This window comes from Gavialis gangeticus, unplaced genomic scaffold (genome assembly GCF_001723915.1).
Source record: "Gavialis gangeticus isolate Ggan-Ray unplaced genomic scaffold, GavGan_comp1, whole genome shotgun sequence".
Lineage (NCBI taxonomy): Eukaryota > Metazoa > Chordata > Crocodylia > Gavialidae > Gavialis > Gavialis gangeticus.
Genome location: NW_017728996.1, coordinates 46,137,337 through 46,163,620, shown reverse-complemented (window position 1 = coordinate 46,163,620; position 26,284 = coordinate 46,137,337). Strand labels below are relative to the sequence as shown.

The 26,284-nt window shown below is 40.4% G+C and overlaps 1 protein-coding gene across 2 annotated transcripts in view; it reads right to left on the bottom strand.

Moving 5' to 3' along the window:
• The window catches only part of PSTPIP1 (proline-serine-threonine phosphatase interacting protein 1), a 124,484-nt gene extending 99,281 nt beyond the window's left edge, over window positions 1-25,203 (bottom strand). Inside the window, exon 1 of one of the 2 annotated variants that reach the window (XM_019504428.1) lies at window positions 24,202-25,203. In XM_019504428.1, the coding sequence (XP_019359973.1) occupies window positions 24,202-24,234 (33 nt within the window). In that variant the 5' untranslated portion in view covers window positions 24,235-25,203. The remainder of the gene's footprint in view (window positions 1-24,201) is intronic. The other variant, XM_019504426.1, reaches the window with a different exon arrangement.
• Between the last annotated feature and the right edge of the window lie 1,081 nt (window positions 25,204-26,284).

Below are 26,284 nucleotides of genomic sequence, written 5' to 3'. Positions count from 1 at the left end.
GCATATGCACAGCTTTCACCACAGTGCGCTTGTGTGCAGTAGAATTAGTCTACTGCACTTATAGGATCTCATTTAGATGCGTTCTGTGATCTGTTTATATATTCGGGTCTTTTTCCTCCTCTGTCATTTCTATCTGATGAACTCCTAGCTTATAGCAGACATTCTTGTTGTTTGTCCCCAAGTGACTGACAGTAGTACTTTGTAGTATTCAGTTTCATCTGGTTTCTATTGGTCTAGTCCTCAAAGCTATCTAATTCTTCCTGCATGACATCCACATCTTCCTCTATATCAACAGTACCTCCTAAATTTGTGACAGCAATTCTCATCAGCCCACCCCTACCCTTTGTGATGAGATCATTGATAACAAATAAATAAAAAGATTAGTCCCAAGTCTGAACTGTGAGAAACTTCTATTTGTAACCTCCCTTTTTCAGCACAGTTCATGGTAGTCTCCCATTTAGCTAGTCCTTTCACCCACTCACTACTGTGGTATCATTGCCTACATTCCCTGCCCTAAGTTGTACTTCTCCATTTGGTATTCTACCATGTACTACATTTCCTCTATCTTGAAAATTATTTCTCTTATCAAAGAAAAATATAGGGTTAATCCGTCCTCTGGTAAACATTACTTTTTATCCCATTTTCCATTTACCTTCATGTCTTTAACGATGCAGTCATTCCAATTTTGTTTTAAAGCCTTGCATTCTGTTGAGGTCAGACTAACCTGTAACTGACCAGTTACCTCCCAGCTGAAACTGATCAGGTGATTATAAAAGCTAACAAATGGTCAACTGAAGAAGAAAGCTGTGGGTAGCAGGTGGGCTGCTGTAGCTGACTGAGAGAGGGGGAATGGGAGAAAGTAGAAGTGAGGGAAAGAATATTGGAAAAGGCATTGCTTTGGTGAAAGAAATAGTTTTGTTTTTTGGGCTAGGGACAGAAGTTACACGTGAACTGGTTTAAGTGATGAGAAATTGGTTTAAGCCTGTAACAGAATGGATGTTCAGTGCACACAAACCAGTTTCAAAATGGACAAAACTAGTTTAAGATAAACCTGCTTGAGTGTAGTATCAGACTTAACTGACTTGGGTCAAACCGAGTTATGAAACTTCTGTCCCAGATCTTGGTGTTACCTATGGTGGAGAACCATGCCCTGAAGGAGTGGCCTGAACAGACTTTGGTTCTGAAATTAGTTTTTCCTGCAGTGGAGAGATCAGCAGTGGACAGTCTGTTTTTCAGATCTCAGCTTGAATTTGCTGAGGTGGCAATTAACATAAGTACCTTTTAACTCAAAAAATACGAACACTTGATGTTAAAAGTAAGCAACTAACCAACAGGGGGAGAGCAGTTGTGATGACAAACAATCATTAATTAATTTATTAAATTTATTAATGAAATAGCTGTCTTGTCAAGGTGCTCAGAATTGAACCAACCCCTTCAATTTACACCATTTACAGGATAAAAAATAAATCTAATGACTATTTTCCCAATGAAACAAAATGTCCAATAGGTCAAATTCAGTCATTTATTTGCTACATCACTGCCAGTGTTTGGCCTGGTAGTAATAAATACTAAAATGGGTACATATTTGAATGGCAAATTTCAGTTTTCCTTATAAATTTTAGAGGCCACCTTAACCATATTATTAGGGTCTTGTGAGATTTGTCATCAGAGGCTGCTATTCCATTTGTCCTTGCATGCAGAGTGAATCTTTGCTCACCTGCTTGTGTTTTCTGTGCACAGCTGTTGTGGGGTAAGCAGAGAAGTAAAGAGTGGGCAGAAGAAGCCCTTCTTCATATCTTCCTTCTATCCAGCATTTAAACATGGATATGACAGGTAAAGGGGACGAAGGGGAGGTAACTGTGTACTAGTGGATTTCCCCCATGTACTCAACTCCTACCACAGTCTGCTTGGAGTCTACCGTGATCTGCCTAGAGTCTCACAGAACTGGGCAGGGAGTGATACTAAGCTTGTTATAAAAGGATAAAAAACTTGCATTAAACGGCATAACAATTTGCATAAAATGAAAAAAATAGGGCAGTCCAAGTGAAGCAGAAAGCAAAAAAGGCTGGAATAGCTATCAGCAGAGGGAGGTGGCAGTAGACTGCAGAACACAGGGCTGCAAGGAGGGAAGCAAGACTAGTGCTTGGGTGAAAGATAATGTGGGGGAAGCTTTTGCCTACACCACAGAAGTGAAAGGGAGGTGGTCCCTGCTTGTGGGTGGATTTACTTTTCTGCATTTCATGCTAAGTTTCCTGAAACGCACTCAGACAACATGGGGCTATTTCCCCCTGAGAGTTCAGCCATCAGGAAATGGGTCAAAATGCAGTGCAACTTATTTTTTTTTGTTTTTAGTCTGTCTCAGATTTCAAACTTTGAGGGCTGGCAGTCCTGGGTACATAACTAACCCTCCAAAGCTGTCTCTCTGGACTTGCGTTCTTCTGTAATGTGCTCTGGATCTCAGCACAAATGCATGAAAACCAGATTCAAAGAGATCAGGTTTTAGTGGAAAACTAGATCTACAGGGCTTCCTGAGGCTTCCTACAGCTATCTGAGTTTCACTTATACTGTGACCCCTCCAAGATGTCATTTTATGGGTAGCCTGTGTGAAGGTGACTGGGAAAAATAAACATTTGTGTCGTTACTAAATTTAAAAAGTGGAAATGATATGATATATAAGTACTGATATACAAGAACTGTGGGACAGCACGTTTGCTGTGTAAATTGGCATAGTTCCAATTTTTGTAAGTTATTAAATAGATCCTGTGGTCTATATGTTTTTGGCTATCTCCTACACTTCATACATGGCTCATTTCTTCTTAGCAGAGAGAGAGAGAGAGAGTTAGCTGTGGTAGTCTGAAGTTGGGGTAGATATTTACCTTTATCAACTAACTAACTAATCTGTATATAGAGAGCACAGGCTTTTGTAAACCAAAGCGTCATCAGATGCTGTGAAAGGACATGCAAAAAGCAGAGTATAAGGAGGGAGAAATTTCTTCTTGGAACATAAACTCTTTATAGAAGAGTTTGTTTAATCAATGGAGCCTTAATTATGTCTTCTGGGAACAATCCTGGTATACATGTTAAACAATAATATGTAGCCTTCAGGTGCTGTAGTACCCTACTCATTTTCCTTCAGTCACACTGGATTTTGCATTGTTGTGGCTGAAGACTTTTGACTGAAAAACTTGGTAAAACTATCCCTACTCAAAATCAAAATTTACTCTCAAGTCTTGAAAATCACTACAGTTTAAGCTAAGCAAGGTAATTTAATGCCTTTTTTCCCAAGGAGAAATTTCAAAACAAAGTTTTTTGTTGTATTGAAAAATGTTGATAAACCTATAGATTTTTACATGCAGGAAAAAGAAATACAATTCTCAAACTCTGAAAAATGAGTGTATTTCGAGCAGTTCAAACCAAAGCCAACTTTGAAATCTTTCATAAAAATAAGTGTATATTTTCTCCTGTTCTGGGTTTGCATTATAGATTATTACATTAGTGAACTGAGCAGATAGGATCTTGCAACTGTATTACCAAACCAAAAATGTAACACTTCATCTTCCACAGATATTTAAGTAAGTGAATTACTAGCTGTTGTTATGAAGGTCAGAGAGAAAGTCATGGATAATTTTTATAATGAATCATCAAGTAAAATGGTGAATCAGTTTTATCAGGCCTACATCCTTTCCTTTTCCCACAGGAAAATTCTTATGAGCAATGATTTTAAAATGACAGAGTGAGAGCATGGCTCTTAATGTTAGAAATTACAATAAATACACATCAGATTTTGGCACTGTTAAAAAAACCATGTTTCTAATTCTGGATCGTGGTCCTTTTCAGGTGCTCTAACAAGGATTGAGTTCCAGATATGGTTTCATTGTATCTGAATTTCAAAACCAGATTTGATTTGTGAAACTGTTAGCAAACTATTAAAGGAACTTTATGTTCTCAAAGTCCTTTTTGTTGGGCTGGACTTTGTCTAGTTTGCCATTCTCTTTATGGTGACTGGATCACTGCCCTGTATTTTTGCAATGCTCTAACTGCCCTTTGCATAAGAAAGAATTAGAAAAAAAAGAGAGATAAATATTCAGTAGTGTTCTTCAAGTCCAACTTCAGTGGTCTAGCTCAATGGCTTAAAGGGATATTGAGGAAGGACTTGTGCTACAGTCCATGACCTTCAGATTGCTCTGCTATCATTAGAACCCTTTGGATGTATCCCCTAATGAAATGAGGAGATCATAATTCTATTCCCTATTATCCTTGTGTAAGTTAGCAAAGAGTTTGAGTTTTTGTTTCAGTATGAAATGAATCTTTTCTTATGCTCTTGACATGTTTTATCCTGGAAATTGTTAACAGTTGACTGGTAAATGTGTGCAATATAATTTGGAAGGAGAAGCATATAAATAGCATAGATAAAATGGGAAGAGGTTAGTGTAGAGTTGTGTGAAAGCAGAACTCCTTAACCCAAGAGTCATGTTTAAACTGCTCTTGTCTTATATTATGCGAACACTTTTCCCATATTCTAAATCTAGTAAAGAAATGGTTAACGTGTTTTGAAATGCATGTTTGTGTTCTGAACTGCTGTCAAACAAATGATCTCCTTCATTCCTGCTGACTGGAGCTGCTTGGCGTCTATTGAAAGATGATGGTTCACAGCAGCTCTTGAATACTTGATTTGCTTCCTTAGATGGACCTAATTGCGGCTTGTCTGTATCAGACGTTTTTTGGCAAAAAGGGAGTTGGGCTGATAGTTGTGTTGAAGCTGGTTACACTAAACAATTCAAAATCTCTTGTTTCTTAGAGACTTTTCATACTAGAATTTTAATTATTTGCTAAGGATCCAAGTGACTGCCCAGTCTTGTCTTTTCTTTTTTTTCTTTTGGTCTCTGGATAGAATTTTCAGAAGCTTACTAACATGTTTTTGAAAAGGGGACTTAGATTCATTCCAATGTCACTGAGGCTTTTTTATGTCTGCAATGCCATGAAGTTGGTTAGCAAACACCACTGCCAGTCTCATACAAATTAAAATCATAACTCAGGTCTCAAAATGTGAGACAAAACAAAAAAGAGTCAGGTTGCTTTTATCTGCATTCTGGTTGAGGTTATACTTGGATCATTTCTACAGAAGCACATAGGCTGGATAATTATTTTAAAAATTATAACTGAAGTTCTCCCTTAATTGCAGGCCACCAAAAAGTTGGATCATTAAAAAACTATGCCAAGCTACTCAGCACTAAAGATAAAATTGCACAAGCTGCCAGTGCTGAGCAAGCTTAGAAACCTTCTGAATACTTCTCCCCAGGTGTTAGCAAAAAAGGAAATGCAGTTTGGAGCTCTGTTAAAAAGAGTAATTAACACTTCACCTTCCTGGGCCTTCATCCTCCTAACTACCTTTCTAGACCATGAAAGTGATAGATATTTGTTATTCTTGTTGTTGTAGACTGTGCTCTGCATAACTCCAAGTAATCAGCTGCAGTTTGGGTGGGTTTTTTTGCAGTATGCTTGTTGTATAATGAAATACATGGACAATAAGTGTCCAGCAGGTCTTATCCTTAATATAAGTATACTGCCTTAACATAAAATTTCAACTTAGGTCCCTTAAATCTTAAAGGCACAGTAAAAGTACCTATCTTGAGAATGCACATATGTAGCAAATAAAAAAAAAGTTTCCTGATGAGGGAAAAATTGTCTTTTTTTTTTCCTTTGTTTCTTATGAAGACTGAAAATTATGGATTTCTTTAAAGGATTTTTCTTTGGTTTTGGAAGGGGGGGAGTGTGTTTTATCTATCAAAATAGCAGTAACTTTGCATCTTGTCTCCCCAGTTTTTCTTGGAATACTAAGAAATTTGAAGAAAACGGTTTCACAGTTCTGTAATGGGATTTGGCTCCTTCATAAAAAAAAGCTTTGATTTTATTTTTCTAACCAAAAATCCAGAGTTTTGAACAACGAACGTTTTTAAATCCTGGCCCTGCTTTTTAACGGCTCAGTTCTCGGTGTCTTTTGATACACAGATTTTCCAGTCTGCCAAGAGATCTGGTATTTTTAAAACAAAAGACCGAAAAAAATAATTCTTTGGTGGCAGAGAGTGCCTTCTCCATGCAGAATAAGAAATACTGGAAAAAGGGCAAGAAAGCCTAGCCTTTTAATTACCTTATTTCAAACAGCAAAGCAGACACAGCCTGTTTTGATTTTAAGGCTTTTAGCCTTGAACTGAAGTCCCTGCAGGTCACAGCTAATTCCTGCCCAGTGAAGAAATGGGATTTGGGTGAGAGAGGAACAGATGCAAAGGTAACTTTAAATTACTTTTGTTCTCCCTACATTCTGAGGCCTTTTTGACACCTCCCATTGCCTCCAGATCCTGAGAGGTAGAAAATAGCAGGAGCACAGTATGGTCCAGCTGTGCCCCAAGGAGGCAGACCCCTGACTGTAATGAGAATGAAGATGAGATGCTAGCACAGAACAAAAGGGTATGAGATGGTCATAAGTATATTAATGAGCTTTGAAAAGGGAACCAACCGTTGCTGGAGAGAGGCTCTGGAGCAGCCTTCCAGTAATGTGGGCAGAACAACTAACTGGCTTTAAAGTGGAGCTTGGTCAATTTATGAAAGGAATTATACGAAACAGTTGCTAGCAAAAGCAGGCAACTGTGCTCCCTAATCAGGAGGTCCCTTTTGGTGCCATGTTCCAGAGAGATTTTTCAGAAGCACGGCCCCTTCTGCTGGGGACATTTCTTCAGACAGTTTCCACAAATTTTCAGATGCTCCTAAATAAATTATTTTAAAGCCTCTGCATCTCAAAAAGGAGATACCTCTGGTAGAATCAATGAAGGCATAGAGAAGGGCAACCAAGATGATGAGAGAGATATGGAGTTGTTGCCATACCAGGAGAGACTTAAAAGGCTAGGACTCTTAAGTTTGCAACAGAGAGGCTGAGGAGGATATGACAGAGGTCTATAAAAGCATGAAGGGTGTAAGCAAAATGAATAGGGAACTGTTATTCACTAAATACCACAATACTAGAACTAGGGGGCATGCAGTGAAATTAGCAGAAGATGGGTTGAAAACTCACTAAAGAAAGTACTTGTTTATGCAGCACAAAGTTATCTTGTGGAATTCATTGCCACGTGAGGTGGTGGAGGCAGATAGTATGGCCAGGTTCAGAAAGGGACTAGATATACACTTGGATGATGCATCTTTTATTAGCTGTGAAACAGAATGGTCAGAGAGATAGAAACACTAGAAGATAAGTCAACAATAGTGGATGCCAGGAAGGGTAATGAATAGGGGATAGGTCACTGTAGATCAGGGGTTTGGAAACTGTGGTATGCATACCCCTGAGGGTATGCAAGACATCTCTGGGGGGTACAGGAGAAAAATTGTGTAACGGTGGATCAAATTTTCATTATAATAATAATTGGCATTTAAGGGGTTAAAATATAAAAAGTATGCTGTTAGGGGTACATGGGCAGCTGGTAAATCTGGATGGGGGTACATAAGAAGAAAAAGTTAGGGAGCATCTGCTGTAGGTATACCCAGCTCAGTACTCTCCCTTTAAAACAAAGATGCTCAACCATTTGGCCCTGCAGGCCAGATGACTGGCATGGGGACAAATCATGAGCTAGATCCCTCATGGGGCCAGAACATGGACTTGGGCCTCATGCCCAGATCAGGCCATGTGCCACCTTTGCTCCACACACCAGGATCAGGCCCTGTACTGCCTTAGTCTGGCCCCACAATGCCCCAGCTCAGCTCCGCGTGCTGAGATCCAGCCCTGTACCTGTACCTGTTTTGTGCACCCTGTGCCACCCTAGTACAATGCACCCAATCTACCTTATAGTGCCACCCTATCTGACCAAGCTCCCCATAAATCCAGAAATTTAGCAGCAGGGGAGCAGCAGTTAATGCTATCACTGCTTCCCTGCCACCAACTTTTCAGGTCTGTGGGGCCTGTTGAACCTGAGGACACAGCTCTGTTTGGCTGGATCTGTTGGCTGGGGGCCTACTCTAAGGCTCTGGAGAGAAATTACACATAAACTGGTTTAAGTGATCAGAAACTGGTTTAAACCTATAACAGAACATAAGTTCAGTGTACATAAACCAGTTTCAATATGGCTGAAACTGGTTAAGATAAACCTGGTTGAATGTAGTATCAGGCTTGACTGATTTGGGTCAAACCAGTTTATACAATGCCTGTCCCAGACCCCTTCCTGGTTTAAATTAAACCAGATTCCTCCTGCATCCTGGCATGTTCTCTGGGCTCAGCTGGGTGGGGCTCTCTCCTCCAGACAGCAGAGCTGGCCTTGCCCCTCTGCTCCCTGGCCAGAGCTCCAGCAAAGACTACAGGTACAGCAAGGTTGGCCTGGCTTTCCCCTGCTTTACATCCCCTCGCTACTTGCTGATCAAGCAGGAATTTCCCCCCCACCCCTCCCATCTCCCACCACACAGACCCCAGCCTCATGGACCCTAGGCATGTGGTATGCTAGCTAATGGCAAGAGGTGTCTGTATGTGTGTTTCCAATTTCACTGGGACAGGCAGACAGAACTGTGACTGCTTAGGGCTTTTTGGAGCTAATCAACAGGTCAGCTGATAATGTCCCTCCTTGGAAAAAGCTGTTTAAAAAGAGCTTGAATTAATGAAGAGAGTCTATTATTTTGTTGATGGGGTGATAAACACTATTATCATCCCCCTGCTGGCTTGCTCACCAGTCAGTTTGCTGCAGACAGTATAAAGAAGCAGGGAGAGGGAGATTGAAAAGCTCCATGTCATCAACAGATGCCATGAACTACACACACCTCCCTTGCCTCAGAGTGCTAGCCCAGTGCTAGGGTCTGGCAACACTTCTGCCCCTTGAGCAGCCAGTGGGGAAAAGCCTGGGATGGTGCAGGCAGACCTCCCTAATCAGAGCATCCTGCTGGGGCCTGGCCATGCTGCTAAGCACTGTGAAGTGAAGGGAGGGCTGCTCTAGTGCTCCCTGGCTTCTAGCTTGCACAGCAGGCATGTGCTGAATTTCTCCAGCAGGCATGTGCCTGAATTTCCTCAGTCCAGAGAAAATATTTGTAAGGTTGCAAACCAGTTCAGCCTAGCCAGTTTAGACTAACTTGCAAAGGTGAAATCAATTCAGGATCAGGCTTTTTGAATGTCTGTCCCTAGCCTAAAGCATCCACTGTCAGAGAGAGGCTGGACTGAACTAGCTGGACCACCGGTCTGACCGATTATGGCATTACATATTCTTACATAAAAAATACATTTACAATTTTTTAGACACCAAGTCTGGAAACCAGCATAAGAATTTTTCTGCTGCTTTGTTGAGATTTCTCTAAGAATCTTTTCAGTGGGGAAGAAACTGATTGACAGTACTATAACAGGGAAAATGATGAACCTCTCAATACTTTTTGTCAAATAGAAAGCAAACTGCACATATCCTTTTTTGCCAACATACTCAACACATTGCCAACCCCCAGTGATTTTAGAGTGTTGCTTAAAACAATGCTAGCTACAAAACTTGTAGACATGTTTTTTCATGTTGATAGTGTCCTTTAAACTTTTCTGACTTGAGGTGACTTGTGCATCCACTTAATCAATAAACCAAGACCACTGGGCAGACTGACAGAAACTTGACACGACTGTTGGCAGCTTCTTTTTATGAAGCAAGGTCAGATACCAGCACTGCTGTTTCTCTAAGTGTGTTTTAGTTTCAGACAAATGGATGTTCTCCAGGCAAGATCATCTGTTGTTCCTGCATCTTTTTGTATTCATTTATCCGCTTAAGAGAAACTGAAAATAATATAGGAAGAAATAGGAACTTGTGAAGTTGAATCTTGGTTTCGTGCTTCAAATCCCTCTCCATATGTTTTATACAAAAATCCTCTCCGTACCTATGCTTCTAATTCTTTGTCTTTTTATCCCATTTCTCCTTTTAGGTGAGATCTTTTCATCTTCCATTACACTTTGGGCCAACTTTGGATTGCATCGAAGATGTGAGATAGAAGCATTAGGCAATCCAAAATAAGCCCAGCTGTGGAGGGGGAGGTGGCTCTAAGCCAACATTTTTCATCTCTCTAGAAGCCAAACAGTACTGCAGCCTGGACCTTATAGAACAACCTGGATCTTACATAAAACTATCTCTTTTGAAGTAGCCTTTGTGGATCTCTACAAGTCTGAGTAGTTAGCTGGCACCACTTTCAAAGAAGAGAGCTATTTCTTTGGAAAATGAAACTTTCACTTCCAAAGTGTTTCAGTGACTTTCCAGCTTGCAAAGCAAGAGGGAAAATCAGAGGTTAGAGTTGAGGACCTTCCTCTCTTGGTTAGCATCTGACAAAGTAGAATATTGCGTAAGAGAAGTTATGGCTTTCTGAAGGGGTTAGTCTTTAAGGTGTCACCATACCATACCTTCCACTTGACTTCAGACAAACATGGCTAAGCACCTCTCTTCTCTCTTGGAGTAGAGTACAGGTGTGAGCCTTCAGCCTGGGTACAATTATGATTTTGAGATGGAGGGACAGTCATCAGTTATGGACTAAAACTGAGACTATTCCAGTCCCTTGCATTTAATGTTTATAGATATGGGATCAAATTCTGCTTTGATTCCTTGTTTAATTCTTTGCAATTTCACGTGTCTGCTCTCACTTGGCCAACAAAAACAAACATTTTCCATCTCAGGCCTGTAAGTGCAAAATGCTGCTTCACGCTGACTTGCCAATTTCTTCTTAAACTCCTTATTTAACTTTAAAATCAGCTGTCATTTTCTTGGTCTTCTTTCTTTCTAAGCTTTGGTTTCCCCAAGTGCAAGGTATATGTGCAATAAATCTCCAGAGTAGAAAAGAAACCTGTTTAGGAAGTCTTCCCAAATCCTTGCTGTGTTTGGAAATTAATTCAGGGATTTCCAATGTTCTTTCAACAGAGATTATTTGCATGCCCAAATCAGTCTTAGCCTTATGTAGCAAAAGATCTTCATTTTATACATAATTGTTTTCAACACATCCGGTTACTCAATGTGATACAACAAGTCAGCATAACTGTGCGGGACAGAGTGTGTCACCAAGCCTGAGATGTTGTGCAATTTGACTAAAAAGAAACTCCATACAGCTAATGCAATATGAGCCGTTTGTCCACATAGAAAAATTGTTCCAAAATAATGTTGCTTTCTCTGGCAGAAACTACCTTGCATCTGCACACACATTAGGTCACACTGTTTTTTCTCGAGCATAATATCAAAATAATTAAACCACTCTGGGACTGGTTTAACGCATGTCTAGTGGGAGTTATATCAATTAAATGTTCAGGCAGACACAGGGATACAAGATATACCAACATTAACATTTTCATAGTGATTCTACCTATGCCCCCACTAAGGGACTACATAAGTACTCTATCAGTTTAAAGTGGCACAAAGACAGTGTCCAAATAACTCTGTCCAAGTACCAGACACTGCCACTGGGAATAGTCCTATTTCTTCAAAGGTGCAGCTCTGAATAGGTAGAATGAAACAGCTGTTGCAACTGGAAAACAAGCATCAGAATGGTCTGATTTTAGCAAACTTCTTCTATTGTCATAAATTAGCTGAAATAAGAATAGAGCTGGGCAAGAAATAGTTTTCCTGTCCTGCAGAAATTTTTGAGATTTCAAAAGTACTTCCATTCCACATTGAGACAAAGCTGAGACCTTTCACAATTTATCCCAGAAAACAAGATGCAGAGTAACAGGCACCCTGTTCCAAATCAGGCAAAGCAAGGCCTTGAACCTGAATCTTCCACTGTAACCAGGCTAGTGATTATTATATGCTAGAACTTTTCTCAAGCTCTTCTATTCAAGCTGTTCCTCACTGTAGGAATAAAAATTCTTTGCGTCTAAAATATAGAGGTAGCATGTGTGACTCTAGCTAGTGATTTGGGTGGATGTGGAAGACCCAGTCTTAAGTCCCTGCTCCAAACTGGGTCCTTCACATCCCAGGTGAGCAGCCTGAATAAAAAGCAATTGGCTATTCTAGAGTGAGGCTCGTTCACTCAGGCCAAGTTCAGACAAGCATGGCTGTGCAGTATGTGCTCTTCTCTTCACTGCAAGAGAGCAGCACAGGGGTCTTTTTTTTTTTTACTTCTGGATAAAAATCTGTGGAAAAAAAGGTGGAGTGGTGCATATTGGGGCAGTGCATACCACTCAAAACCAGAGCCTGGACAGCCGGAGCTGCACTGCGGCTGCCGGCCAGGCTCCGAGCAGCAGGGTTGCCCCCAAGACCCCAGGTAAGCCTGCTGAGGCCAGTCCAGTGCTGGCCTCAGCCTCCTCTACCCAACCCAGAGCATGTGTGGCACGGGTGTTCCCCAGGGACAACTAGCTGTGGCACAAGATGTGCCACTGGTAGTTGTTCCCAGGGAACCAAATGTCCACACTCATCTGGACACAGCCTCACTGTCTCTGTTTCTCTCAGACCACAAATTTCATCTTGGGCCTTAGAAATATCTTGTCAATTCTAGACCTTTTCCTGTAAATGTTTCAACAATTTTTCACTACCTAATAAAAACTATTTCGTAAAAAAAATTCCCATCCAGTTATTATAACTACTCAGTCATGTCTGTTCCTTTCCTTGCAGGCTGTACAGAACTGTGTGACTGTATAACTACTATCAGTGATGGATCCAGCAGGGTGATAGCAGGGCTGTTACACCCCCTCCCTCACCCTTTGGTTGTGTGTCGCATGTGCAGTGAGCTCTCTTGCCGGAGCTCTGCAGGTGCAGTGAGTTCTGATCTCAGCAGCTGATCGGCACAGGCCCTGAATTCATGTAGCTCCAGTACCCAGGAGGTGAGCACTTCTGCCAAAACCCTGACTGAAAGTAGCCTTGCTTTTAAGGGGAAGGCTCAAGTGGGTGTTTTTAATTGCACTATTTAATTTGCAGGTGTTAGCTAACATTTGACCTCTTCTAATATTGTGAGTGAAGAATGAAGTATAGTGTTACCCTTCAAATATTTAAAATGTAACCTTGGGCATTTTTTAGTTTAATGCTAGACACTCTCAGGATTGCTAGCCTTCCCAACAACACATTTACAGTCCCCTGGAAGAAAAGGTTTTAAATGTTAAATGTAGATGCATGCTTTTAAAGAGTATCCAGCCTCTGCAAGGTGTTTTGTCAGCTCACTTTGTGGGCTGTTTCCTGACTCTGTGGCTCCAGTGAAGACCACATGGACTGTCCCAAAGCTTCCCAAAATAAATTAACCAGCATAGAGTATAAAAGCCCAAAATACATTAGCACAAAATAAAATAAAATACACAAAATAAAACAAAAATAAAGAAAACAAATAAAAGCACATATTTAATTAACAAGCATAGAGTATAAAAGCCTGCCAAAGCTCTGTAAATCTCAGTTTGAAGCAGGGCTCCTGGGTTTCTAGCTTCATGATACAGGATTAATCCCTACCCTCCACACCAGTGGATCGGGCCTAGGAACTGCAGGGATGCTGCCACCAAGACAAAGCAGATGACTGTGGCATCCTTCAGGACAAGCTGCTATTGTTCTTAAGGGTGCTGCACAGAATCATCTGCTCTGTATGCAGTACCATGTTCTGATTATTGGTCAGCCTTAAGTAGAAGCCAGCTGTGATTTTTATTATTCTTTTTGAGGGGGGGAACATTGACTTATTATCAAAACAATACAGTGTATAATTAAAGATTTGAGCTTCTTGACATTGAATCTGATCAGAGTTTAAATGATGGTATTGCCAAAAATTATAGTCAAGTTTGGGAGCAGGGTTGGACCTTAACTTTTATTTGCCTTTTTCTTTTTTTGATAAATTAACCATATTGGGGAGTGTTTTAATTGTGATGTTTCCTTTAAGTTCTCTGGAATGAAAGACAACTCAAAGCAAAAAGTATGCTTCTATAGAAAAAGGTGGCTTGTGTGGAGTACTGGAGGGTGATAGGAGAAAAGTGTAAACCTTCATGGGTAATAATACATCCTCCTATTCTCTCTTCCCTTCTACTTTCACATTCCTTTGATCTTCTATCACCCACCCATTCTTTCATTCCTTTAACCCTTTTCCTACATCTTTCATCCCTTTTAGGGAAAAACTAGGAGTAGACAACATAGACAAACTGAATCATATCATGAGAGAGAACTTAAACCGACCTACACGAAAGTTTGAGACGTTACTTTAAAAATATTTGACTTATTCTTGCTTAAAATGGAGAAATAGGAGCTTGTGCCTCTAAGTCCTCTTTTATTCCTTACTCTAAATAGATTGTTTGCTAGTCAGGATTTACTTAGTTCTCTGAGGCTTGTAAGAAATATCTGCTACTTGTTTAAGACAAAAGTTAAATGACTCCAAGACCATTCAGCTGCAGCAATAGAGCTTTTCAATTCCTCAGACTTGCTCAGTGAGAATTTTCAACATATAAAAGCAGAACTGGGCCCCATTTATAGTAAAGAAATAATTATTTGAGGAACTAAAATGCTGGTAGGCCTGAAACGATTCAGTCTTTGCAGGTTAGTCTAACCTGGCTAGGCTGAACTGGTTTGTACCCATACAGACACCCCCCTGACTGAAGAAATGCAGGCACATGCCTGCAGTGGCTCAGGCTAGAATTTGAGGGTTGCTAGAGCAGCCCTCCCTGGCCTTCTATGGTGCTGAGCTGAGGAAGGTGTGGCCAGGTCCCAGCAGGATGCACTGATTAGGGAGGATTCCCTGTCTCCCTGCTCATGATCAGCTCAGCAGGGAGCTGATAACGGAGCATTTATCAGCACTGTTATCAGCATTTAGCACCCCATCAGAAAACAAAGCCTCTCTCATGAGTTCAAGCTCTTCTTAAACAACTTTTTCCAAGGAAGGAAGGAGAAATGTTACCAGCTGACCTGTTGATTCACTCCAAAAGGTCCTAAGCAGACACTGTCCTATCTGCCTTTGTCCTGTCTGCCTTACACAGACACCTCTCAGCATTAGCTGCATACCACATGCTGACAACAGTCTGTGCTGTGGGAGAGAGTGGAGAGGGGAATCCCTGCTTAAACAGTGAGCCGGGCTGGGGGGAAGCCAGGCAGACACTGCTGTGCCTGCTATCTCTGCTGAAGCTCCAGCCAGGGAGCAGAGGGGAAGGGCTCAGCCCAGCTCTCAGAGGCAGAGCCCTGCCCAGGGCTGCAAAGCATCTGGGATGCTGGGGGACTCTGATTTAAGTTAAACCAGGAAGGGGTCTGGGACAGACATAGCATTAACTGGTTTGACCCAAATCAATTAAGTTTGATACTACATTCAACCAGGTTTATCTCAGACTGGTTTCAGCCATTTTGAAACTGGTTTTATGTGCACTGAACATCTGTTCTGTTACAGGTTTAAACCAGTTTCTGATCACTTAAACTGGTTTATGTATGATGTCTGTCCCTAGCCCTGAAGTCTGTACTGAGCAGTGTAGTCAACTTTATCTTTCAGTGAACTGTAGCTACTGGGCAATGTTTTACTACAAAAGCTAGATGAAGTGCATGCATGAAGGCAGGGTATTATGGCACCTTATACACTAACTTGTTCAGAGAAGCATGAGCTTTTTGTAGGCTACAGCCTGCTTCAAAACCTCATGCCTCTCTGAACAAGCTGGTCTTTAAGGTGCAACACTGCTCTGCCTTTTGCCTGACTTGAGACTAACAGGGCTAACTACCACTCTCTATACATGCCTGAAACAAGTGTTTCACTTACCACCTGATAGGATTCACCTTGCAGCACCATGGCAAGTGAAAAGAACCAAGGGTCTTTGAGCTCAAGAGGGTGGGAGAAACCAACAACCTGTCACTTTCTAAGCAGCCTAATGTGCCTGGTGTACAAATGTACAGTAAGTATAACCAAATTGGAACTCGAAGGTGTGTCTATATGTGCATTTCCACTAGCTTAAACTTACTGTGCAGTAAGTGGAAATAGGCCAGTGTCTACACATGCAGGCATAAAAGCACATTAGCACTGAGTATGGACTGACTTAGGACTCAAGTTAGTCCCAAGTCAGTCCACACACACAATGTTATTATGCAGTAAGGTGTCTACACGTGCATTACTGCATAATAACTAATGCAGGTATCAAATTTATGCTCAAGTCAGCATAAATTGTCATATTTACTGTGCAGTACAGGCATGCATATGTAGACACCCATACTGCGCAGTAATTTTGGTTACCATGCAATAAATGTGCACGTGTAGATGTACCCAGACTGCTCTTCGACATCTTGAGAACAGCACAAGAGAATATAAACCCAAGATTATACAATTATAGGACATTCTTTTATTATGTTTCTTTTAGTCATTTAAACTTTGAAGAAGCAGGAGTAGGACTTCGGTACCATGGTGCTGTCCTGCCAATGTAAGACATGAAGCAGGGAAAGGAAGGTTTATGACGCTTCCCATACTGGGGAGAAAACTAATTAGATCTTTGAATTATAATTGAATTCCTATGAATCAAGTGAGAATTCTCTGTTGGGGATTAAGTGAAAAATTATGCCAGGCAAATAACAAGTGAAACGTGAATGTTAGAAAAAATTTAAGAAAATGTAGGTAAAAGTAAAGAAAAGAATGTAGTTATCTTTGCTCAGTATACTAAGTAGAATTTGGTCAGAGTTGACATTTTGGGTCCCAAGATGAATTCTAGAAGATATAACATCTAGAAAGTCTGCATCATGAGCACAGGAATGGCTATGGATTAGACAGTCTAGATTAGGTCTCTGGCTGCTGTTCTGAACCTGAGTGTTTCTCAAGGTAAAACATACTTGTCTCATGGCGAAACACTGATTTTTATTTTTAGTTCTGAAGTAAGTCTGTTTTAACAGCAATAGCCATCTTTCCACAGTAGTGCAAACAGCAGACAGCAAATTATGTTAAAAATTCATTTTCCAGTCTTAAATTTCCACATCAGATTTATGGTCTTATGCATTTACTTCCAATGCTGCTTGAATTGTCAAAATTGGATGATGGCTCTGAAAGTAGCCAAAATCAGGAGCAATATAATTGCAGACTGTATACTAATCAGTACTTGCAGTTCTTATATAGGTACAAGATAATGTAGAAGTTATAATATCCACAGCTGTATGTCCAAGGAACCACTTGCTTGGGCCTAATAATAGTTGAAGTTGACAGTCTTCTATTGCTGCATCGAGTTACCACAGCACTTCTCAAAATAATGTGACTACTATTTTCAAGTCTGAGACTAATAAACTAATTTACCAGAAAGATTCCATGAACAGTAGACCTTGTATCACAGCAATTTAGCATCTTTTGTTGGTGACCTAGAACATACAGTATAGTCATTCAGTACAGCTACAGATAGAGGTACACACTCAGAATAGTTAAGTGTGTCAGTTTTATGTTCTGGAAGTGCAGACAATGCATCCAAGCAATTTCCTGCTTTGAAAGTTTTTTCTTTTTACAGACCCTGGGTACTCAGAGGAAAGGCTTTCACTGTGAACTCAATGTGTCCCTTTCAGCATGTTCAAAATGTAGTTTTTCAAGACTGATGGACAGCCAGCACTTTTCATTTGTTGGTTCTTCAGTGTGGGTTTCATTGTTTTTGAGGGGTTGTCTTTTGTCACTCTGTTTTGAAAGATCTGGCCTCCTAAATTGCTTTGAGGACTAGTTATCCAGCCCACAGGGATCTCTTAGTTTGACATAACAGCTTTTCAATGCAGAAATATTTCGATTTCTCTTCCCATAACAACCTGCCAAAACTATATTGAGTTGCTACAAGGTATGTTTAAATATCATAATTACAGGGACGTAGAAAAACAATACACTTGTTTTCCAGATAGGCAAACTGAAGCCTAGGGAGTTAATGACTTATCCCCGAGATCACAGAAAGAATCAATAGCAAAATTAGGAATGAAATCAGAGTCCTCATTCCCAAATGCATACTTCAAATACTGGCCTACTCTACACACTGGAACATTAGACCAAACTATTCTGAGTGGCTCCCCGCTTACTTTGTCACAGTAATTACCCTCTCGGCACCAAGAGATGGTATTTTTTCCAACACTAGGCACAAAGGCATTAGTTCTTTTTAGCAGCAGATGGAACAAGCCTACAGGAGTGAACACATTTTATTTCTTGTATATGAACACAGTACACTGAAAATGTATTGCTAACAACCTCAATTCAGATTAAATACCTAAAGGATCTCTTATGGGACTTCTGCATAGCCATTCCTTTTTATTCTTCTGTACAGAAGGGGCTGTATAGTGGGTCTGTAGCTCCTCTCTCATTCCTTTGCAGCCAAATTAAACTCTGCAAACTATGGCTATGCCTTCACCAAAAAACAAAGTGTGTTGTTACATGGAAATAATTAATGAAATATTAAATTCTAATAGTGACAAAACAAAGGTAGTTTAGATGTAGCTACATGAAGGTCAATCCTGCAAGCTTCTCATGGAGGATTTGACCTAAATTAGCTATCCTGAGATGAACACCATTAATGTCTTATCTCCACTGAGATTTTACATTTCATTCATTATCCCCAGGTAACAACTTCTTTGATTTTTTTCTTCAAGGAGATGGTTTGTCAGGCACAAAATAAATTAACCAGCATAGAGTGTAAAAGCATGCAGATTCAGCTGACCAGGTATGCATATGAAAGCACTTTTTTATTTTATCCAGAAGAACCATGTCACTGATCTATGTGCTAAAGTGAAGGTGGAAAGAACTATTATATGGTATCTCTCTGCTACCTTACATGTTGTGACACTGAAGCACAGCAGAAAGAAAATAAGCTGGCCTGCTGGATGGTGTTATCTGCCCTCCTAAACCTCCCCCCAGAAACTATTTTTGTTTTCAGTCTCAAGTACCACAGGCAGGTCATCAGTAGTTACTCGAACCTTACTAAGGAAAGCATTAAATAAAGGTCCTTAATGATATTTCATGAAAGATTTAATTAATTAGCAGACCTTATTCCTCTTTATGGACCAAGAAATGAGGTACAGGGATAAACAGACTTAGGGATGCTGTACTTCACCATTTTAGATGCTTTTTCTAGATGGTGTGCTTGGAGGATGGAAGGTAGAATTAGTGCCTTAGTTTGCTTCAATATGCATAGGCATAGCAGGTGCTTCAAAATATGGAAAAGGTTCATCACAGCTTAGTAGAACTTCCTTATGTCTTGGACAGAAACATTTGGTGAGGACTGCAACATTACTGTTATCGCAACAGCTATTCAGAGTCTCTTTCTCATGACCCAAATCCAGTACTGAAAATCAAGTCTAAACATTCAAATACTTCCAAGAAATGTTTCCCATAGTTCCAATTAGAGACCAGCGTTCTCGTATCAGCTTTCTCTTGCTACAAAGAAGGAACTTACGAGTAATACACTTGTTTGAGAGTATTACAGGACATGGGGACAAGTAGTCCATCCTTACAACAAATACAGCCTTTGCTCTGACAAGCAAATTCTGTTTTTTCACACAGGTTCCCCCCTCATTCTAAGTTTCTTCTCTTGTCTATCTCAGTTTATGAAAATGATAACACAGTAGGATGTAGACTGGTCATGTGCACCACGTCTGGGGCCTTAATCTACCCTGATTTATGACCCTGTAATCTCAATGCATGGCATTTTAGGTAAATCAGGAAAGAACTTGATTCTTTTATCTCACTTGTTGTGGCAAGGGTGTTTGTTTATTTGTTGTTATGTATGAAACAAAAATGGTACCTGTTACCCTAAACATGCCCAACCAAATTTAATAAAGGCAATTCTGTTGAAAATTAGTAGTTAGCTCTCCAGAAAGGCCAAATGCCAATGCTGAAACCATCCTCCAACAATGATTTTTTTTCCCTGGTAAAGCACAGTTCTATCACTGAGATGTAGAATTGGAAGGAATCTCAGGAGGTCATCTAGTCTATCACCCTCACTGAGGTTGAAAAGGATATCTAGACAACCCCTGACAGGTATTTGTCTAATCTTTCAGGCCTCATTTTCCCTAACAGAGGGCGCATCTACACAAGATGCTTCGAGTGCAAGCAGACTAATTCTACTGTGCGTTAACATGGTAGTGCTACTCCTAATGCGCCGTAGCACTGACTACGGCTCATTAAGTTAGTACCTGTCATTACAGGTCCTAAACTTAATGTGCCATAACTATGGTGCGTTAACGAATGTGTAGACATGCCCAGACCTGATAAAGAGAGGCTTTATAGAAGGACGTATTTGCATGCTTCCTATCCTTAAGTACAGTCTCTGCCAGCTCTTTATTAGTGTTGTAGGGTAATGTTTTGAGTGCCTAATGTAAAAGGGACTTCCTATATCTATATGAAAAAACTATATTTTAGCTGAATTGGTCACACTGTCTCAAATGGCTTTTATTAGGGCTGGAAAAATTATCACTCTCCTTATAGGTGTGTGTCACCTAGACCACGTGCTGATTTTAGAAACAGAAACTTCTGAAAATAACTACAGCGCATACTTAGAGACCCGTTGCCTGTGGAAGGGTTAAGAGTCACCACAAAGCCAAAGTAATGTTTCAGAGGTTCATTTATAGGGGTATTGTTTGCAGTGAACCTTCCACAGTGTGCAATTATAATAACAGTAAGAGGGAAGACAGAAAAAGCTGCTTTGTCTATAGCTGCCTGCATGTCCTAAGAGCATTCATGGCCCCCTTTATTGTAGTGTCTGAGCACAATCAGACTCCTTGTATTTTTTCCTCAACACCACTGGGACATGGGACAGTGCTATTGTATAGAGAAGAAATGGAGAAGAAAAGAGGTTGTATAACTCATCCAAGGTCATAGGAAGGCTGAAGCAGAGCAGGGACTTGAACTGTGGTATCCCAAGATCCAGGCAATTGCCCTAACAAGGCCTTCCTCCCATTTGCTAATACATTTCACTCTGAATCATTGAAAGATGCAAGTGCTGTGGTCAGTCTAAGGTTGGGTAGGAGAGCATTTCCTGGTACAGGGAGTAATTTTATAACATGCCTAAGTCACTTAGGAGTTTATCTTCTATTTTCAAATATGACTTTGAAGGTTACTGAAGTGGATGGAAACAGAAATGTTTCCATTCACTTGACAGAGCTCTGGATCATGCCCAAGTACCTAAGTCACTTTTGAAAATGGGACTTCAGGTACTTTTAGAAAATGTAACATGTTCCATCTTCTTAGATGGTTAAGGAAAAGCATTGAATACTACCAACAAAACCCATCCCCAGCTCTTGGCCAGATTGTACATAACAGAGCAGCAAGGGTAGGGTTGAGCTGCAGGTCAAACCAAACAGAAATAGGAACTGTTCCTGCTCTGTTGAAAGCAGGAATGGTAAATCCATCTCAGATTTTAATGGAAAAGCATCAGTTCCAAAAGTTGTTTTTTTTTTCTCCAAGTTGTGAGAAAATAATCCTACTGGAAAGGCAATCTTGCATTTATCTCAGTAAACCTCTTATTGTTCCTATTTTTGCCTATTAATATAACCTGAAATTTAACTCACTGAATTCACTCATGAATACTAAAATGAAGCTCACCTGCTATCACACACGTGCTACGAATAACATGAATAGCTATCTTCCATCTAGTGTATGCTGTTAGAAAAAATGAGGTAATGGTGTTTACATTTGTATTAATATACTAATACGGTGGATTATTTGCCTATGAAGAAATAATAGACATCACATAGGCATTCACCTAAGAAGCCATTTCACTATTTTTGCCTCCTGAAAACTTTCTAGAAGGTTTTACCAGGTTATGGAAAACATCAGGTCAAATAGTACATTTTTATGACAACTTTGTGCAAATTCCCTTCAGCTGTTGGTGAGTATGAGAATTAAAAATATGCTGAGTTTTTAAAAATTCTTATTTTACTTTGTTTTACTCCAGTCCAAGTTAGAACAAAAATGGCTGAAGTGTGAAGCTTAGTAGAGTCATTTCTGTAGTCAATTTCTTCATCCCTCCCATTTTGTTTGGGAGGGATGAAGTGGGAGTGGGAAATTAAAATTAACCAGTTATCCATGATTAGTTTAATTTCCCTGAAAGAGGGCTCAGCTTTAGAAAGCTGAAAAAATGAATATAAGGGATAAAGTTAACTCTGCTTCCCCCACTAGCCTTACAGATATAGATCCATACTCTCAGGCTTTATATTCAGTGCCAAATACCAGTAAAAGTGTTTCTATACCATGGAAGCTAGTTCAGGATAGCCCTCTCCATGTCACAGGGCACAGGGAATAATGTCACTGCTGTTAGCAGGGGTGGGCAAAATGAGGCCTGAGGGCCGGACATGGCCCGCCAGGGCATTCTATCCAGTCTGCGGTGCCCCTAAAACATTTAGAAAATTAATATTAATCTGCCCTGGGCTGCCTGTCATGTAGCCCTCGATGGCTTCTCAAAACTCAGTAAGCAGCCCTCTACCCAAAATAATTGCCCGCCCCTGGGTCAGGGCAATATATACCGAAAAGATTTAATTTCTCATTGAAACAGATGCAGCAAATATATGTTTGCCTTATGAATGGGTGCAGCAGAAACTTGTGGGTGTGAAAATAATTGCTGACCCTGTGATTTTAGGGAGACGTTGTACTTTATTGCTACATTATGTAATATCCTGTAAATTCTCAGTATTAGTTTTAATGACGATAAAGCCACCATAGTATAACCACATGGATATCTTTTATCTAACTCAAGCCCCCTGCAACAAACTGTTTCCAGCTGAATGATAGCAAAAGGAAAGTGTGTTCACTCAAAGCCTGTTTGGGATTATTTGTGGGCTAACTTTAATGAATACCAACAATGAGTTTCCATATTGTGTTTTTTTCATCTTAATCCAACAAAACACTGGTGTGGGCCAGGCCATCATTTGGCATAACTCAGTTTAGCTACACCAAAGTCAGTAGAGCTATCCTGGTTTTTTCCAACTGAAGCTCAGCCCCTTAGAAAATGAATACAAAAGAAAAGGCATTAATGTAAAATGAAAGGTTGCCCAATTTAAAACAGTCAGGAAATCCAAAGGCTCCCTCCAGCAGCACTGTTTATTTCCTGAATATTCTGCTTATATATTCACTGAGCTAAACATAAAAGCAGGACTAGAAAATGTCTCCTTAGTGCATCCCAGCTGCATTAACATTATAATAGGAACTTTAATTTTTGTAGCATCTGGTTCTTTCTCTTTTAACGGTTCAAGCCTCATCCTGGGGAAAAACCTTCTGGAGGGGGCTCAGGGGGAATTTCACTGACTAAAAGCAGGGCAGGATTTGGTTCCATGCCCTGAGAAGGTGCCACAGGTACTGGGCATCAGCCCGTCTGGGGTGTGGATCTCCTTTCATTCACTGGGGAGCAAGGTCATCTGTGCAAAGGGTCTGTGCTCCAAAGCCGGCTGCATGCCCCCTCTACTGCTCCTTGGTACCACTGCTCCAATGGAAGTCATCTGCTAAGGAGGTTGGCTCACGTTTCTCTCATCTCCCCACTCCGTGCCATCCTTGGTCTGTCCCTTCCCCTTCATCAAAAGGGAGTTGCTACACAGAAAGGAATACAGCACTGAGGCTGCATTGAATTTAATGGCCTCTCTCCTCAGGTCTGGTGAGGGGAGGATAGAAGCTTTTGCTTCCTCCCACAGACACATCCCAGGATTTATGCAGGTGAAACCTTGCTATGTGCAATACACGGGAATATTGTGATGGTTCAGATATTAGAAGGCAACTAGAAGGACTCAAAATATATCTTCTCAAAAGAACTATTACTGGGTTTTTATTTGGAGGGCTGACTACAAATTTTTAAACCAGAACTATTTTTGGTCTAGGGGAATATGGGACTTACAGTACCTCATGGATGCCTGTTTTACATATAACCGCATTATACACACACAGGCAATAGGTGAGATGTAGTGGTGTCTGTGCACCTGGTTAGTTCTGCTGAGGCTGCTAAAACTCTGAAAGCAGGTATTAGAGATTCATAACACAACTAGTAATGGTTCACCTGCTTGCAGTTACCCCATCTGAAAACCTGAGGAAACTCCCAAAAAACAAGCGATCTTGAGACTACACAAAAAACTAGTCCTTTTTTCTTTCAAATGGTTGGATTCCACAGCTTAGAAATAAAGAATGTCAGTTGCAGTTCAGTCAGAACTGGACACATTTTCTAAGATCAAATGATTGTTCTAGCAAACAGTCTCACTTTGGATGGGTATAAGCTCATTTTGCTGCTAAACTAAGTTTGAAGCATGAAGCAGTAGTAAATTAATCCAAAACAAAACTTTTTAGATGTAGAAATAAGGTTTAGCACAGGAAACGTACACTTACCCAAAATGCATCTTTAAACTGCAGCTGTGTCATTATTACTGAATTATGGAGGGGGAAATTCCTTCAACTGGTTTGTCCTGAGAATAGATTAGCAGCAGCACTCAGCTTTGCAGTTCTTACCATGCACTGGCTACAGCAGAAAGTTAAATGCTTCCACACTCCTGTTTGCTCTAAATTCAAGTTGGTGAAAAACAGCATTGGGCAGTCTGAGGAAGCTCTGTGTCATGATCTGCTACTGTGAACAGAAAGGAAACAAAAATCCTCACACAAGAAAAAAAAAAGAGAAACACCCTAGCCCCAGACCTGTTTCTTTTCTGGTAAACAGTTAATATCGAAATGAGGAAGCAGAGAGATGTCAAGCAATGTCAGGCTGCTTCTTGCCATGTGTGCATGTGAGCTACTGGCAAAAAGAAAAAGAAATTGGTGAGAGTTTGCAATAACAACATCAATTAAACCAACACAATAGAAAGAGATCAAGAAGAAATCAGATTCAAACAGCTGCACACTATAGCGGTATTGCAAAAAATGTATGCATGACATTTTTTTAGAATCTTTTGATCTTGGCAAAAGTCCATATGCATACACAGGAAGTGTAGCTACAAAGTTATATTTTGCAACTGAAAATTGCTTTCAATCCGCCAGCAGAACTAAGGAAATCATAAGGTTTCTTTTTTATGTACATTTTTCTCTGATTTGCAAACTACCTTCTTCATGCAAATGTTTGTAAATATGCATGTGTGTGTGTTTACTAAAAGACTCATGCTAGCATCTGAATGGTAATCCAGAGCCTTTCTGCCATTACTACATAAAAAAAATTTAAAAATGTGATAATTGAGTAAAATGAGAGCTAGCAAAAAACAAACTGTTCATGTGTGGTATGTCGTCTGTAAATAAAGAGCTAAGGAAGTGACTGTTACATGCACAATAAAGCTGGATAAATGAGCTTTAGAAAATAATTCCAAACTCTGTAGAAATCTTGAAGGGAGGGAGAAATTAGGGTTAAAAACTTACTAGCACAGAGATCTGAAGTTAAACATTTTGAAGCACAGACATTTAATTTGGCAGCATGCAACACCACACCCACTGAAACAGTGAAGTGCACATTATTTAAAACAAGTAGCTACACAGGCTAATAGATTTATTTTATAGGTATGTCAATAGTGATGAATATGATCATTGTGCTTTCTTGAAAAAGCAGTCTGTCTGTGTTTTTCCAAATTCATATTGTGTAATAATCAGTGCAATTTTTGTTAATCTCTTCCAAACTTTTGAGGGCTTCTGTATTTTAAAATTTCAGGAATTTGAAAAGGGAACTGTTTCAAGAGAAAACATTTCCCATACAAGAAAGCTCCCTTCATCACACCACTTATTCCAAACTGGTCCTCTATGTGCTCAATTCAATTGCTGTTCTGCTACAAAAAAATTAAGCCTGGCATATAGAAACAGCACTTGTATCTATCTTTCAAGGATTCCAAAGCACTCGCTGCAGAATCAAGAGCAATACCTGTAAAGATCCAGCAGATCATTTGGCCAACTGGGGTAGATCACATTAAAAATGCCCATTGGGCCTAACTCAGTTCACCCACAATTTGGATCTTACTTTTAGATCCCTAGTTAGGTGGATCTAAGTGTGAACTGTACAGAAGTTCCAGGATGGTTAGTTTGGTCAAGAAATGGCTGACCCAATCTAATTTAACTATATCTCAGAGGTGTATTAGGTTAGATTGGGTACAGCTAAACTGATCTAACTGAACTTCTTTACACATTTCCAGTGTGGCCCTGAGACATTTAGCCCCTCAAGCCTCTCCCCCTCCCCTGAGACAGACAGAACCCCTCTGCTGGCCGGCCAGCCAGCCAGCCAGCCCCCCCCCGCCCTTGATCCTGCAAACCACTCCTGGTCCCAGTTTTACCAGAGTTTACCAGTGCAGGGAGCTGATGAAAGTAAGCTGGGGGGTCAGGGGCTGGGAGGGAGTGGGACCAGGGTTAGTTCACCAGTGAGAGTTTGTTCATCTGGGGAGTTGGGGGGCTAAAAATAGCTAACCCCCTTCCCCCAGATCCTCCCAAGCTCTCCCATCGACCCCAC